Source organism: Gallus gallus, chromosome 28, assembly GCF_016699485.2.
Source record: "Gallus gallus isolate bGalGal1 chromosome 28, bGalGal1.mat.broiler.GRCg7b, whole genome shotgun sequence".
NCBI lineage: Eukaryota > Metazoa > Chordata > Aves > Galliformes > Phasianidae > Gallus > Gallus gallus.
The window spans coordinates 3,025,955-3,042,189 of record NC_052559.1 but is presented as its reverse complement, the minus strand read 5'-3'; the positions used below and the strand labels follow the sequence as shown (position 1 = coordinate 3,042,189).

The 16,235-nt window shown below is 58.2% G+C and overlaps 2 protein-coding genes across 8 annotated transcripts; one reads left to right on the top strand and one right to left on the bottom strand.

The window, feature by feature from the left end:
- Positions 1-358: 358 nt before the first annotated feature.
- SIRT6 (sirtuin 6) lies at positions 359-6,381 on the bottom strand. The gene is made up of 8 exons (NM_001039320.2): positions 6,247-6,381; positions 5,326-5,453; positions 4,776-4,958; positions 3,637-3,696; positions 2,965-3,060; positions 2,039-2,119; positions 1,567-1,690; positions 359-821 (listed from the first exon to the last, which is right to left on the bottom strand). The coding sequence occupies exons 1-8, from the start codon at positions 6,310-6,312 to the stop codon at positions 486-488; spliced, it is 1,074 nt and encodes a 357-aa protein (NP_001034409.2). The 5' UTR covers positions 6,313-6,381; the 3' UTR covers positions 359-485.
- Positions 6,382-6,467: 86 nt separating this feature from the next.
- Positions 6,468-14,638, top strand: ANKRD24 (ankyrin repeat domain 24). Of its 7 annotated transcripts, XM_040653700.2 has the most exons (19): positions 8,406-8,637; positions 9,600-9,730; positions 9,829-9,917; positions 10,077-10,141; positions 10,409-10,466; positions 10,542-10,612; positions 10,828-10,934; positions 11,007-11,194; positions 11,352-11,380; positions 11,529-11,621; positions 11,734-11,838; positions 11,944-11,988; positions 12,098-12,196; positions 12,277-12,349; positions 12,467-12,588; positions 12,662-13,819; positions 13,945-14,082; positions 14,153-14,218; positions 14,336-14,638. In XM_040653700.2, the coding sequence occupies exons 1-19, from the start codon at positions 8,521-8,523 to the stop codon at positions 14,411-14,413; spliced, it is 2,832 nt and encodes a 943-aa protein (XP_040509634.2). In that variant the 5' UTR covers positions 8,406-8,520; the 3' UTR covers positions 14,414-14,638. The 7 variants fall into 7 exon arrangements, with proteins under 7 accessions (XP_040509635.1, XP_040509634.2, XP_040509633.2 ...); XM_040653699.2 differs by having other exon boundaries at positions 13,945-14,218; XM_040653698.2 differs by having other exon boundaries at positions 14,153-14,636.
- The last annotated feature ends 1,597 nt before the right edge of the window (positions 14,639-16,235 follow it).

Here is a 16,235-nt window from a genome sequence, read left to right as displayed (position 1 = left end):
GTTTCAAAGACACCTTGGCTGTTGGGTTCAAGAGCTCCCTGGCTCACAGTGTGACAGCAGAGCTGGGGCACTTGACCAGATCCCATCCAGGGCTGCCCAGGGAGCCACAGGCACGGCAGAAGGACCAGAACACCATCCCACCACCACCCAGCCCTGGGTCTATCTGAGAAAGCAACATCTGCCTGATCTTGTTGTGTCACTCCCCCAGCATTACCTACCCAACACTGAGCACCCTTGTCCCTGGGCCCTCTGAGGTCTGCAGGGCACAGCTGGGCTCTGCAACCCTCTCTTTACAGATAAGGAACTGTACAGAGCAGAAGACATTCTTCCCACACTGGCAGGTACAGCTGCCCAGACATACATGATTCAAGTATATTTAATACTTACATAAAAAAGAGACAAAGTTTAAGGATATATATAAAAAAAAAAAGTTGGTAGGAAAAGTGGCACAGACAAGTGTCTAATCAGACAGGGAACAGTCTGCGTCAGGTGAGGAGAGGCTCTACCTTCATCTTCTTTGTCAGTGGTGGTCCTGTGTCTGGACTGGGACACTCCTGCTTCAGACTGTCACGGTGCTCCACCAGCGTGGTCCCAAGGTCGGGGCACTGCCCAGCTGTTCCATTGTGCTGGGAAAAGGGCTCCTCCTTGAGCAACCCGTGAGCCTCGGGCTTAAATGTGTAGAGCTGTTCAGGCTTGGCAGAGTCAGCACTTTCCACCACCACTGGCCCTGTCCACTCTGGGACTTCCAGCCCCAGGTGCTTCATCAGTTTTGTCATGACATCATCGACGTAAGCATGAATGCGCAGGTCGGCCTGTCTGTCCTGGGGTAAGCAAGGACAAATGTGGCATTAGGGGGACAAACACAATGTACAGGAACAAATGTCTGTTCTCAGGGAGTGCCTGGGGACAGGGACTCAGGGACTGGGCAGTGGCTCAGCTGCACGCAGACTCCAGGGCTTCTGCCCCTGGGACATCTTCCATAAAGGAATGCATATCGAGACCGTGACCCCACCTGACACTGCTCCCTGGCTATGCTGCAGGCTGCTGGGGTTGCATCCAGGTGTGAACAGGCACTCTGCACCTTTAAATACAACCCAGCAAAGCAGACATGGATACAAAGCCAGGCTAGCAAGCCCAGGCGAGAATGGGACAGGAACAACAGAGCTCTAGCAGATCTCAGAATATGCTCAGCTCTGGTTATTCAAAAGATGACATTTAGGGTACCAAAACCAAGGCTAAACATGAACCAAACTCCCTTGTGCCATGGCATAGGTTATGCCATAGTTATACACACATAGGTTAGTGTGCAGCTACTTAATTGGACATAATTCACCAGAGCATACACTGGGCTTTGTGTATTTTGGTTTTTTATCATGCTCTTAATACATACCTTCCATTTCTAGGTGTTTATTGGAGTTGCAAGTTTAAACACCCCAACAATAGAAGCCCAGCCTGCAACTTCTATATGGCTGCTTGGGAGGGGACAATGTGCAGGGAACAAGTGATGGGGCTGAAACAAGTGAAGGGAAAAGAGCAGGGTAGAGCAGCAAGGATGCCCTCACTCACGTGCTTGGTTGCTTGTAGGTTGACTATGACCAGCTTCCCTCCTCTCTTCTTTGTGATCAGTGGGAGGTTGCCACTGGGTTTGATCTGCAGAGAGGTTCCCAGTGTAACAGAGAGATCAGCTTTCCTGCAGGGAGGAGATAAAATATCCAAGACAGAAAATAAAAGAAATAAAACCATGATCACTTGCAGACTGCTCCAGCCTGGACTCTACAAGCTTCCAAGCTGGGAAGCAAAGCTGTGGCCAGAAATTGCAGTACTTTTCCTTGGTCATTTTCCGGGGAAAGAACTAGGCATTGATGTCCTATGGATACTACCTCAGGTCTGCAAGGTGCTTATGCACAAACAAACCCATGCAGGGTCAGCCCAAGGGCTGCTTGCTGTAGTACTGGCAGAATGCAGAGGGCACAGGACACCCTCCTGGGACACTGCAAGCTGCAGCAATCAGCAGGCTTGAAAATTCTAAATACGGTACCTGCAGGCTTCATCTGCTAGTGTGAGGTCACGGTCAGGCAGGGAATCTTCCCAGTCCAGAATAGTGTCTCTTAGCTTCCCTCTAGAAGAGACACAAGGACCACTGTTACCCTGTCAGACAGGAATGGCTAGGAGAGAAGTGACAGCTCCATGACCCAGACCCCCTGTCACACCTCCTCAGCCCAGTGCTGCAAAGGTACAGGAGAGAGCCCAGAGCAGCTGTGGGGACTCACTGGTAGGCAAAGGAAGAGGCATAATTCACCTGCACGAGGCATTCTGTCGATGGTGCTGTGATGCCACCAAAAGCCATCAAAGCTGCTCTTTCGCTGTTTCTGTTCATTGCTGGTGTGCACCTTTACCTCCCCAGCTTCAGAGAGGCACCAGCACAGTTCTACCCCATGTCTTGAAGCCCCCCACCCCCCAGTTCAAACTCTGCTGTACACAGAGGGAGGATGTCTGGATGTCACATCGCATCAGTACCCCTCCAGCTGTGGAGCTGAAGACGCTGCCCACACTTCCCTACAGGAGACCTGCAGCATCAGGGCAGCGCAAGATCTGCATCCTGTTGGAGGGGAAGGGCCACCTCTAAAGCTGCAGCCCTACAGCAGGGCACTCTCCAGCACTAGGACGTGTTCAAGTGATCAGCATGGGAAGACACCCAAGAGTAGGCTGCTTGGCTAGGAAATCCTCAGAGGTTGGGACTCTGACCTCCTCTCTAAGCATTTAAAGATGTCCTGTGCAGCCACTGCTGCTTATTTATTCACCTGAACCTGAGGGACTGCTGGCTCAACCCCGCAACACAAAATCTGAACATCAAAATCATTCACTCCTACCTCCCAGGTACTCGGCTGTCCCCTCTCCATTGCACAGCACCCTGGGAGGCCCCATCCAGCACCTCTACTCCCACAGCTGTCCCAGCAGACGTACCTGCAGGCCCGTAGCCCTCGTGCTTTGGTGACGCTGCACAGCCTGCCCGTTGGCTTCAACCCCATGCTGCCCACAACAGCATCCCGCACGTACTGCCTGCACACACAAGAGATGGTGCTATTCAGAGCCCAGCGTGCAGTGTGACTCACAGCAGCCAGACGTAGGGAGGTGGCACAGCTGTGAAATGTCCCCCACAACGTGGCACATTTCACATCACAGACACCTGGGAGTGAAGGAAGCAGGTGATGGCTCAGAGCAACATGCAAGTTGCTGAGCACCTAAGTCCTTCATCAATTTCAAACCACATCTCTATCCACGTATTGCTTACAGCAATTTCCCTTTTAGGGAGCTTTGAACATCAGCTCTGGGGCCACAGAAGTCTGCTACCATCCAGGATGCAAAGCCCAGCCTGCAGCAACCTTCTGTTACCTCTCCAGCAGGCAGCTCCACTTGCCACAATGAGCAGAGGGTTTCCCAGGCAACGGAGGTTTCTCCAAATGTTTATTTCCCACAATATGACAGGGCTTATGATTCAGATGGGACAGATCTCACCATGATTCCATGCACTCTGCACTAGGGACCTGTTTGACAGGCAGCCCCAGGAGGTCTGCACAGACCCTCCATTGTTCCCCAGGACAACAACAAAGCCCCCACATGCTGCTCCCCACGTACTTGCCACATTTCATGCACTCCTCCACAAACATGTTCCCGTGGAGCTCAGCCAACTTGTCCCTGTGGGAGAAATGGCAGAGATGAATGGAGACTCCCTGAACTGAGAGGGGCCATCACACACAAGGCATGTGGAGACATGCTTGTGCATTTCACACAAGAAATACTGTTCCAGGGTGGTTTGGGCAGAGCTGTCCCTCTTGTGGGGCAGGGGAGACCCAAAGGACATGCTGAGACCCTGCAGAGAGGCCTTCTGCACCCATTCCGCTTCCATCACGAGAGCATTATGCTATGCTTGCCACACTTGGGACTGAGGAGAAGGAGAGCATATCCTAGCAGTTTTAAATGCTTCCCTCCACAGCACTAGTTCTTCTTCTATTCTGCCCCAGTCTCAAACCTTCCTTGTGCCTAGCAACAACCTGGATCTTTGCTCTTCTCAGCACTCAGTGTTTTTCTCTTTGTCCTTGCAGAGTCCCAGCCTTTTGCCACCCCTTTTGTTCAAAACTCCCCTCAAGTTTAACACCAACCTCAAAATGCTGAAGCTAGTGGAAAACAAAGCCACACTCTTCCCACGTTCCTATGAGCCTCACAGTGACTGGAAACCTCCTCCAGGACTGACTTGATCCACCAACATTGAACAGTTTTGGCCCCAGCTGAGCAGCAGTTTCTTAAGCACGTGCTCCACTTGAGTGGAAGAGAAATGCTAAAGAAGAATGTGAGCCAGTGGCACCAGGCTGAAGGGAGCACAGATGAGCTGTGGTGATTATTTCCTATCCTTTTTTCCAAGGTTGTTTAGTTTAAAAAGGCATATGCAGTGCCAGGAGCACAAACCCTGACCCCAGTGCAGCTGGCAGAGACTGCAGCCAGTAAGTTAGATCAGTTCCTACTGCAGCATTCTCCCTGCCCTGACACGATGGCAGTTTCATAAATTTATCCACTATCCATATCAGTGGGCAGACAGCTTCTAAGTTATCTCTGAAACTCAATACCCAACACAAAGAGAGAACTGGCTGGTGTACTTTGTCAGGGATGTTTGCAGATGCTTGCATACGAGGCCACGCTAATCAGACAGGGAGAACAGCCACGCTTTGGCATCTGGGAGAGACAAAAGGAACCTGGAGGCAGGGTGGGAGAGGCAGTACCGTGGGAATCCTGAGCGCACATGAAGGCCATCCACGTTCTGGCTGACCAGGAATTTCAGGATGCCGACTCTCTGCAGCCCCAGAAGTGCCATGTGAGTCTTGGAGGGCCTGGCGTTCTCAAAGGTGGTGTCAAATTTGGGGGAAAGCCCCTTCTCTTCCATAGTCCAGACACCATTAGGGCCCCTGCAGCAATGGGACAGAAGAAACAATCAGTGAGATCTCACGCTCTGCTACGATGCTTGTAAATGCATCCCAAGCCCTATCAGTGCAAGCAAGGCACTGCTAAACAAGGGCCACACATTACTGGATATTCTTGTTCAAAATGCATGTAGGGCTTCTGTGGGTACAGTTTAACATCAAACCAGTGTGCAGGACGGAAAAGGTAGTTTCAGCTGGATACAGGACAAGGCAAGAGTGGATAGAACATGACAGCGTGGCACAGGTCTCCCTGCAGGCAGGATGGCTGGCAGGAAGCCCAGTCTAGCTGGAAGATGGACTCAGAAGAGGTGCTGTCCCCCCACACCCTTTGCCTGCTGCCCACTGCCTTTACCTGAAGTCAGGAATCCCCGAGGCGGTGCTGATGCCAGCCCCTGTGTGGAACACCACATTGGAAGAGCTCCTTATCAAGTCTGCCAGCTCACACACCTTCCTCTCCAGCTCTTCAGGTGGATCGAAAATCTGAGCAGAAGAGACAAATCCCCACGTGAATGGGGACAGCAGAGATGGGTCCTACGTGCCCCCTGGCAGGCACAAAGAGCCAGCAAACCACACTCCTGTCTTACCCACAATGGAAACTCCACGCGTGAAAGGAGATTTCACACTGCTTAATGACAAATGCATGTAATGGGGGAAACAGAACCGTGTGTACCATCCCCGCATGAGTTATGGCTTAAAACGAGCAGGATGGGGGATGGTGGTGGATGTGGGTCATGGACCCCATTCTATTTTTTGACACAGCATAAATTCATTTCCATAGGATGGTTCTTTGGCCCGGCCTTCTAAGGAGAGGAGTTCTGGCCCTTGCACGGCCCCATATCCTCACCCCAAAGCTTTTAAGCTTCATGAGCATGGATGGGGGGGGCCCAGGGATGGGGTCACTCCAGAAGGAACCCAGCAGTGCCACCTCGCTCCCTCCGCACTGCCACAAGGCGGTGGAGGTGACCCCGCAGAGGGATGGGAAAACAAACGGCCCCCTGGGCGGTGGGGGAGGGGGTGGGGGGGGGGTCCTGTCAGGTTAAAGGGCCGGCCCTGAGGAAAGAAGCCACGCTGAGGGACACGAAGGGGAGGACGGGGTGGGAGCGGACACAAAGCAGGAGGAAGAAGGGAATGGGGGCGGCGAGCTACGAGGCCGGGACCGGAGCACCCAAAGGCCCCGCGGCGCCGGGGGTCCCCAGGGGGCACAAGGCCCCGTTGCTATGGAAACCTCGCAGGACTCAGGCCATGCCAGGCGACCCCGCCGCGCCGCGCTCACCTCGGGGAGGCCGCACTTGCCCTTATCCGAGTAGGGCGAGAGCCCGGCCGCGTAATTCACCGCCATGGCCCGTCCCGGCCACCGGAGAGCTCATTGTTGTCGGTCCGCGAACGGGCGGAAGCGCGCAGGGAGGCCGCGGCATCAGGACGCATGCGCGAACTCCTGCCTAGAGGGGGCCGCAGCCCCAGGGCGCATGCGCGAACTCCCGCCTAGCGAAGCCCTCGCCGCCATCTTTGTGTTTGGCAACAGTGATGTCTGCCCTCAGCCTGCCAACACGTCCACTATAAAACACAGCCCTTGGAGGGGAAGAAGACACAGGGTGCTGGCAAGGAGGTGTCATGCCAACGGGTGCCACGCAAGTGTGTGCACCACAAAGGCAGAGGGTGTCAGCTCTGCTGGTCTCAGCCATGTCCTGCACTGCCCACAGCTCGAGATCCCCAATAGGGCTGGGAGGGGGCACGTCATAGAATCATAAAATGGCTTAGGTTGGAGAGGACCTTAAGGACAATCCAGTTCCACCTCCCCTCACTAGGCAGGGTTGCCAACCGCTGGGTCAGGCTGCCCATGATCCAACCCAGCCTGGCCTTGAGTGCCACCAGAGATGGGGCAGCCACAACTTCTGGACAATCTGCCCCAGCACCTCACTGCCCTCTGAGTCAAACATTTCCCCTTAACATCTAACCTGAAACGTCGTGGTGGTTTCAAACCCTCCTCTCCCTCCCCTGAAGCTTGCCCAGCCCTCCCATGGCACCCTCTCCCCTGCAGCTGCCCTGTGCCTGGGTGCAGGGGTTTGAAGGCTGCCAGTGCTCCCTACCCTGCCTGGTGCTGAGCCCTCCCATGTTCCCCCCCCAGCTGTAACCGCAGAGGTAACCCAATGCCTGTGTGTGGCCCCCCCGCATCGTGCCGTGGGCCAGCAGCAGCGAGATGAGGGACAGGCAGGGCTGGTGGTGAGCTGGACCCATAGCAGAAAGGGCCTCAAAGCAGCCACTGCCCCCTGCAACAGTCACATCCCCACAGCCTGAGCCCACGGGGCAGACGAGGCTTTCAGGCACAGCCATCGGGTGTCCGGGTGCCACGGGACTGGAGTTGCCATGAAGAGCTTGAAGGCCAGGTTCAGGAAGGCAGATGTAAGTGCTGTCCCCAAGGATGGGGGGACGTGTCCTGGGATGTCCACAGGGATGTGGGGACCCACCCCTGGGGTGTCAGTGGGTTTCACAGGGGTATGGGGACACAGGGACCTGCCCTGGGGTGTCCTATGTTTCACACGGGTATGGGGACCTGCCCTGAGTGGCCAATACCTGTGGCTGCCACTGGGATCATCGATGGGAGCAGGGCAGGGCAAAGAAAGGAAAGGCAGCACCAAGGAGAGGTGAGTGTGTCCCAGGTCCTGCACCCATTTCTGTCCCGTGGGATGCAGGGATGGCTGCCAGCTTTCCATCCGCCACAGCCAGATTGGGTTCCCACCTTGGAGCCAGCAAGTCAATGCTCCTTAATTATTCAGCACCAGACTGGCACAATGCTGCATATTCCTGCTGTTCCCCAGGCTGGGAAGAGGGTGACAGTGCTGTCCCCACTGCCTATGGCAGCACCAGGGGGACACGTGTAGGTGGAGGAGCCCGCACTGCCTGCTGTGCTCAGGGTGCTCTGTGCCTCAGTTTCCCCACACTGCTCCGGACACTGCTGTGAGAGGGGAGGGCTGAGGGTCTCCATTCGGTCCTGCAGCCCCTAGGGCTCTTCTGGGATAGATATCCGGGAACCCTCTGCGTTTTGGGGTTCCCTCCTCGCAGGAGGTCACTGGTCCCCTAAGATTCAGGCAGGGGGTCCCGCGTGTCCCTTTTGGACCCAGAGTGATGGCAGGTCAGTTTGTGTCCCCCAAGGCAGGGCTCAGGTCCTACATCCTTCCTCCTCCTTGGGGAGCCGGTTGCAGGCAGTGGGAGGATGCTTATCCCCGTAGTTTGGGCATGCATCTTTTCCTCCTCTTGGGCACATGGTGGGAGAGCTAATCCCCTCCCCACCCCCTCCCACTCTAACTGGGACCAGCCTGGGTGCTCGGTGGGACCTCAGTACCTGCTCCGAGGCAGGGATGCGGGATGCTGGGCGCCGAGGAGGGAGGGAAGGAAGGAGGGACGAAGAGGTGGCAGGAGGCGGATCCCGGCTGTCACTGCGGCAGGACTCGGCCCCCGCCCGGGCGGCGGTACCGGACCGACCCGTGGTCTGGGGTCCGTAACCTGGAGCCCCGGCCAGCCCACGCCCAGGCAGGGAGGCAAAGGATGCATGGCTGCCCGCCGCCTCCTCCTCAACACCATGAAGCAGATCTGCCTCTGTGCCGCTGCCTCCTTTGCGGTACGTCCCTGCCCTCCATCCCCGCTCCCCTCCAGTCCTGCACACGGGGTAAGCTGTCACCCCCAACCCCCGCCCGGACCCCCCTCTATTCCCAACCCTGGCCCCGGGGCTCCCCTGCGTCCTCTCCGAGCTGCTTTGTCCTTGCAAGACAAAGGGGCGGGGGTGAGCACCACGCTCCCAGTTTGCCCAGTAACCCTAGGAGTCTGGTTTATTCCACGCCCCTTGGCTGGGTCCCCTGGCCCCATAGGACAGGTGCCGCGGCACAGGGCCCCTGCCCGGCGCTGGGCATCAGCTGCTGAGGGGCAGGATGCGAGCGGCTCCCAGAGGTGACATCCATTTCTCAGCCGCAGCCAAGCTCTGGTTTGTTGTCTCAGGCTGTGGGGTGAGCCCGAGGTCCTGCTCTGCCGTGGGTCATTCCCTGAGGAGGGGATGTGTGGGGTGAGCAAGCCCTCACCTAACCCCAGTCCTGCTCGGCAGCAGGGGTAGCATCGTGCCCAATACATCCTGGGCTGCAGTCATCCCCAGGGACCTGAGCTCACTGTCAGCCCTGCTTGCCCTGACTTGACCCCTTCCTTGGGAAGGAGAAAAACAAGGCTGAGAATGGAGAGACTCAGGCAGGGATAGGGCTCAGGCACCCCTGGGTGCTGGCTGTGGATAGCATCAGGGTCACTGGGGTGGCAGGAACAAACCCTGGGGCAATCAGGGAGCATCCAAAACCTTGGAACATTCAGAGCTCAAGTGGGGCAGCTCTGCTAATTCCCCTGTCTGTGAACTGCAAACTGGTTGGGGTGTGAAGGGGAACCTCATTCAAATCAGCTCTCCCAGGTAAACCCTTCATACAGCACATCAGACGCTGCAGCAGCTGGGAAAGCACACCCAAGGGATAGGGTTGGGGGTGGGTGGGAGATAGCAGGGGAGGGGATGAGGATTAGCACCCATGCCTAGCCCAACATCCTACCTGCCCCTGATGAGAGCACAGAGATCACAGCCTCACGTTGGCTTCATTGCAGAGTCAGGACTGGACTAAGAATGATGAGAAGCTCCTGCAAGCTGTGGACTACAACGATGCTGGAAAGGTGGCATCCCTCCTCGTCCGCAAGGGCCTGGTCCCCACCAAGCTGGATTCAGAGGGCAAATCTGCGTAAGTGCTGGCCTGTGTCTCCAGGTCACCAGGGATGCAGGGCTGTGATGGGGCTTAGGTGAGAGATGTGGGTCTGACAGCTCTGGGTCTTGCTGCAGGTTTCATCTGGCTGCCACACGGGGGAACGTGGACTGCCTTGAAGCCATGTTAGCTCACGGCGTGGATGCCATGACCAAGGACAGCTCGGGTGAGGGCATGGCAACCATGTGCCCCTTTCTAATGCTGTGGTAGCCCAGCTCAGCCCAGCAGGTCCCGCTGTGTGCTCATCTACCTATCCCCCAGCTGATCCCCTCTGGTATCAACCCACTGTCTGTCCTCTGACCTGTTTGTCTGTCCCTCTCCCCAGGTTACACTGCCCTACACCTGGCATCCAAGCATGGCCACCCACAGTGTGTGAGCAAGCTGCTGCAGGTACTGGGGTTGGGAGGGAGGGTGCTGTACCTGGTGTCACACAACACTGAGCCCAGCACCTTAAGGGCAACCCCAGCCTGGTGCCCTCTGTCCCTGAGCTCCCTTCCCACAGTGGTGGTGCTGGCTGGCATGGTGGTTTCCTGGCTCTATCTGGCACTGTATGATTTGGGGCAGCCCTACTCAACCCTACAACCATGCCAAGTAGCCACATGCTTGCAGAGTCTATCCGTCCCCCATCCTGCTGTAACCCAGGCCCTCTCCCTTCAGGCCTCTTGCCCTGTGGATGTAGCTGATAGCAGCGGCCAGACGGCGCTGCACCATGCAGGTGAGTGAGGACAGTGCTGAACCTATCCTGCCCACATCCCCACATCAGGCAATACTCAGCCTCTGTCCTCCACAGCAATGAGTGGCTGCATATCGTGCTCAGAGATCCTCTGCGATTACAAAGCTCCCCTGAACATTAAGGACAAGGTGAGATCCCTCTGCTCCTCACCCTGGGATGCTCTACAGAGCAGCAAAGATCCAAGCTGCCTCTGAAATGCAGCTGCTTCTGGGGTGGCACGCAGCAGTACCTGGGGTCTCCAGAGCACCCTGCAAGCAGAATGTGGAAATCAAGCAGCGGGGTGCCCCAAGGTGGGGGATCCAAGCACCATCCCCAGAACCTCACCCAATTTATCTCTGCCCAGAATGGCTGCACGCCGTTGATCCTTGCTGCCAAGATGAGCCACTCAGAGCTCTGCCAGTACCTGCTGCACCGTGGAGCAGCCATCAACAGCCGGGACCTGCAGGGGAAGTGAGTCTTTGCTGGTGGGGATTGGGGGCACATGGATGGTCCTCTCACCTCTGCTCCCACCCCTCTGCTCAGGACAGCCCTGATGCTGGCCTGTGAGAACGGCAGCGTGGAGACCGTGGAGGTGCTCATCAATGCTGGTGCACGGGTGGCCTTGGTGGACTCGATGGGCCACGATGCTGCACACTACGGCCTGTCCACGGGCAATGCTCTCATCCAGCACTTCCTGCAAGAGGCTGCTCAGCGCCAGTCCTGGGCCAGTGGTAAGGCAGCTGTATGCTCTCCATGAGTGCACGCCACTGCGTGAGCGCCTCCAGAGGTGTCCTCACACCCAGACTGGCTCCACCTGCCGTGCCCACCTTCACCATCCCCAAAACCTCCTTGATTTCTCTTTCTCATTCCTCCCACTTTGCCCCACAGAAGAGGAATCATCTGAGCAGACATCCCAGGTGAGGGCTGCAAGGCCTGACTCAGCAGGACTGGCCTGGCCCCTGTCCTCAGCCCCTGGGTGGGGGTCATTGGGAGTCCTCAGGCTCTCCAAGGCGGTGATGACCCAGGAAGGGGGGAGGCCACTTGGCACGTGATGTCCCTCCACAGACATCTTCACCCAGCCAGTCGGCAGGCAGAGAGAAAAGCAACACCCCGAGGAAGAGGAAAGCTCCCCTGCCTCCCCCAGGTACCCCAGGCCAGGTAAGAGGCAGGATCCTTCTTGGCATGGGTTTAGCTCCATATCTGCAGTCAGCACGGTAGGCACAAGGCAGCTGAACCGTGGCCCATTCAGAACTCCTCCATCTGCCTGCAGGAGGACCAGGATGCTTACGAGGAGATCGTGCGGCTGCGGCAGGAACAGGCACAGTTCTTGCAGAAAATTCGGGGCTTGGAGCAGCAGGAGAAGGAGAGACGAGAGGTACCAATGAGGCACAATTCCATGGGGAAGATGCCCCCCCATCACCAGGGATGGGAGGGATGAGGACAGCATTCACCCTTCCCTGTTGTCTCTGTGTCCTGCCAGCAGGCAGAGCTGGATAAGGGCTCCCTCCGCTCCATGGAGAAGCAGGTGAGGCCAGCATGGGGAGGTCATAGGCAGCCTTGGCCGTCTGAGGGATCCTGGTGCTGGGGATGCCATTGTGGAGCAATGGGGACCCCTGTGTCGTCATGCCCTGCAGATCCAAGAGCTGGAGGAGCGGCTGGCAGCACGGGAAAGAGAGAAGGAGCGGCTGGGGAAGGAGGTGGAGGTTCTGCAGAGCCGCTTGTCCTCGCTGGAGGTGGGCACAGGCAGCCACTGGCAGCAGCAGAGGCCAAGCAGGGCGTGCAGCATCTGACGTGTACTGCTCTGCACCTTTAGAATGAGAAGGAAAACACGAGCTACGACATCGAGACGCTGCAGGACGAGGAAGGAGAGCTGCTTGAGTTCCCAGGTAGGGCCCTGCTGGCCTCCCAAGGCCACTGTGGAGCTGTGCAGCACTCACAGACAGCGTTCCTGGAGGCGTGGAGAGGGCACACAGGCACGGCACCAGCATCTGTGTGCTGCACAGGGGCAGAGCTGCTGCTCTCCAAGAAGACCCTGAGCCCTTCGGCTGAGGAGCTGCTGGCCACGCTGCAGGGCCAGGTGCAGTCCCTCACCATGCAGAACAAGGAGCTGAGGGAGAAGATACAGGCAAGTCAGGATCTGTCTGCCCATCCCTCCCTTGGTCTCCTGCCTGCCGGCAGCCTCACCATCCCTTCAGCAGGTCCTGGAGAACTTCGAGAGGGATGAAAGCGACCCTTCTTCCCCTGGGGACTTCGTGCCTGCCAGCCTCTACAACTCCCTCAAGCGTGAGCTGGAGAGGCTGCAGGCTCAGGGCACAGCTGTGGCCGAGCGTGGGAGGCAGAGCCCTGCAACAGAGCCTGGTGGAAAGGGCAGCAAGGAGCAGCGGTGTGCTGAGCAACAGGTCCAGAGCCGCTGCAAGTGTGAGCTGCAGGTGCCACTCCAGCAGTCTCCCTCCAGCCCCGTGCAGGAGGGTGGCAATGAGCTGGCCGAGGCACGGGTGGCCCTGAAGCAGGTGCAGGCGGCGCTGGAGGAGCGGGAGCAGCAGGTGCGGGAGCTGCAGGGCCGCTTGGAGGCTGGTGCCCAGGAGGAGGCATTGCGGGAGAAGGCGGCCCTGCTGGAGCGCTGCAGCCGAGCAGAGGCGGTGGCGGAGGCGATGAGGTGCGAGCTGGAAGCCAAGACCCAGGGCTGGAGGGCGGGCAATGCACCCGAGCTGGAGCCAGGAGTGCCGGAGCAGCGCACGGCCGAGCTGGCACGGCAGCACGGGGAGGTGACGGCTCAGCTGGGGCAGCTGCGAGAGGTGCTGAGCTGCAGGGAGGCCGAGCTGGAGACCCTGCGAGAGCAGCTGGCAGCCCGGCCGGTGGGACGGCAGGAGCACGAGGAGGTGCTGGCCCGGCTGCAGCAAGCACAGAGGGAAGCCAAGGGCCGGGTGTCACCAGAGGAGCACGCTCGGGCCACAGCGGCGCTGCAGGAGCAGCTGCAGGCGTTGCAGCAGCGGGCGGATCGGCTGCAGGCTGCGGCGGAGGCCAAAGGGCGCGAGGCTGCCCGGCTGCAGGCTGAGCTGGCAGCGGCGGTGCCGCGTGGGGAGCACGAGGCGGTGCAGGAGGGGCTGCGGGCCGAGGCGGCGGCGTTGAGCCAGAAGCTGAATGAGCTGTCACGACGGCACGAGAAGACGTGCGAGGAGGTGTTCCGGGTGCAGAGGCAGGCGCTGTTCATGAAGAGTGAGAGGCAGGCGGCCGAGGAGAGGCTGGCCGCGGTGCAGCAGCAGCTGGCCGAGGCGCGGGACGAAGCGCAGCGCCTGCAGGACCTCCACGGCCACGCGGAGGACTCAGCCCGGTTGGTCAGGGACAGGGATAGGAAGGTAGGGGATGGGGAGGTGGGGGAAGGGTGGCAGGGGGGGGTACAGCAATGGAGAGACCCCTGGGGAGACCCCTGGGGAGATGGGGCTGAGCGACCCCTGGTTCCCCATAACTGTGCGCTGCGCAGATCACTGAGCTCTCCAAGGAGGTCTTCAGGCTGAAGGAGGCCCTGAATGCTCTCCCAGAGTCCAAGGGAGTGCTGCAGACCCCCCCCGACACCGCTGCCATGCAGTCCAGGATCCGGGCGCTGGAGGAGAAGCTGGCGGTGGGTACCGGGGTGCCTGATGGGTTCCCAGGTCCCTGCCCCAAGCCCAAGCCTGCTCACTCTCTTTCAGGACACGGAGCAGCAGCACAGCAAGGTGATCAAGCTGTACCGGAGCCACCTGCTCTATGCAGTGCAAGTGAGCTGGGACATGGCCGTGGGGACATGGCCGTGGGGGACCACTGCACCATGTGTGCACCAGTGCCCCGTACACAGTGGTGGCAGCAAAGGCTCCTGAATGTCCCTTCTGCCCCAGGGCCACATGGATGAGGACGTGCAGAGGCTGCTGTGCCAGATCCTGAAGATGCAGAGGCTGCAGGAGCAGGGCAGATGAATCCCCACCAGCGAGGCAGTACTACAGGGACCACAGGCACAGCCAGCACCCTGGCCGGGTGGGGGGGGGGTCAGGCCCATGCTTACACCCTCGCGGCCCCTTTGCTTCTCTGAGCAGCACCCTGGTGCTGGCACACACATCTCTAACCCTCACCTGGCACTGGGGGTCCTGTGCTGGCCCCCACGCTGCTGCACACACCCCAGCACAGTAGCAATAAAGCATTTCTATTCACAGCAATAGGATGGCTTGTTTCTGGGGGGGGGGGGGGGGGAGGATGGGAACATGGGTAATGCAGAACGCAGTGCTGGAAATGAAGGCGCTGGGGATTTAATGCCATGATCTCCTTCAGCCCCAGTGCCCCCAGAGGGGAGCAGGCAACCGCAAAGGAAGCCGTGGGGTGAGAAGGGACAAAACCCTTTTAGCCAGAGACAAAAAACTGCTCCCCTGAGGGCTGGCGTTGGCAGCAGCCCCGTGAGCAGCGATCCCTGTGGGGTTACACTGACCTGCAGGTCCCCACTTCTGTGTCAACAACGCATCCCTGGGTGAGCACCTCCGTCCCAAAGGCTGCCTGCCTCCAAGGTGTGACTGCACCTCACCCAGTACGAGCCCACAGTTCTTTTGCCCATACCTTTAAGAGCAAAGGGAGGCGATTTTGCACCAGTGACAACAAAAATACGCTGCAAGTCCCTCAAGCTCGATCTGAAAGCAAGAAAATAGTAGAAAAACGGTGTCGGGGAGGAGGAATTTATGCAAGATGGCATTGCAGACAAGCCGGGAGTTCACTGCTGACTTTCGGGATCAATCAACGGGCTGCACCTCTCCCCTCCATAGGAACGTGTTACTGTGCTAACCGCTGCTGCCCCCTGCTGGAAGCACAGCAGTACTGCAGGCACAGCACTCTGCTGCCGCCTGCTCACTAAGCCCCGTAATGCAGCCGTTGATTCGCGCATGCGTAGTACTACAGAGACGCTGCGCTCCCGTGACTCCTATCTCTATGGTAGTAGGTCCTCCCAAGCTTGCTGCGCATGTGCGGAAGAACGCGGAAGTGGAGCCTTCGTCTTAACCGCTCTGCGCCGCCAGTCCACCAATCTCTATGGTCTTTGGTCCTCCAGGCGGCAAAACGCACGCCCCCGAAGACGTAAAAGAGACATACATTCCTTCTAACTACTTGAGGGGTAGATGAGCAGTCCACTCGCGGACGTTCCTCGATCCATTCCGCGATGCCTCCTCCTTATTTCCACGTTTTTACCACAGGGAACGGACCGCTGTGTCACTCAGACGCCCCTCAGAGCGCCGCGGCATCCGATTGGCTCAGCGCGTCACCTGACTGGCAGGCACCCGCCCCGGCGTTGCGCATGCGCATTAGCGCTGCACCGCTCGCTGCTGCCACCTAGCGACCAAAATTCGGTACTGCAGGCGCTGCTCCGCACACGTGCGGGAGTGTAGAGACCGCCGTGCGACACGTGGGTGACAGAACCACGCGTGGGTTCGTCGGGCTGCGTGGAAAAAAGCACTTTCTTCACACTTTGCTAGGAATTACCCGTGTTCTGGGCAGGATAAGCTGGGTCTGAGGTGTAATGGGCAGAGCCACATTGTCCAGCATCAAAGCTAGACGTGCATGATCCAGTGGGTGAGCAGCTGGTTGAAGCTCAAAGCTTTGTAGCACACAGGGTAACTCATCAGGTCAAAATCTGCGTTCCCAGGGGCTCAATTTCAAGCCTGGACACCAGAGCTGAGCACACACTAAATCATGTTGCTGACAGGGGTACGTTGAGAGGAGCCCACTGGTATTCAGCAAGCACATGCATGAGGCTCTCAGATG

Coding starts and splice junctions, on each gene's coding strand:
- SIRT6 (NM_001039320.2), bottom strand. CDS start 6,312: ATGGCGGTGAATTACGCGGCCGGGCTCTCGCCCTACTCGGATAAGGGC. Junction 3,697..4,775: donor GTGCGCTCAGGATTCCCACG/GTACTGCCTCTC, acceptor TTTCTCCCACAG/GGACAAGTTGGCTGAGCTCC. Junction 2,120..2,964: donor CGAGGGCTACGGGCCTGCAG/GTACGTCTGCTG, acceptor TGTCTCTTCTAG/AGGGAAGCTAAGAGACACTA.
- ANKRD24 (XM_040653695.2), top strand. CDS start 8,521: ATGGCTGCCCGCCGCCTCCTCCTCAACACCATGAAGCAGATCTGCCTC. Junction 10,935..11,006: donor AGCCGGGACCTGCAGGGGAA/GTGAGTCTTTGC, acceptor CCCTCTGCTCAG/GACAGCCCTGATGCTGGCCT. Junction 12,350..12,466: donor AGAGCTGCTTGAGTTCCCAG/GTAGGGCCCTGC, acceptor TGTGCTGCACAG/GGGCAGAGCTGCTGCTCTCC.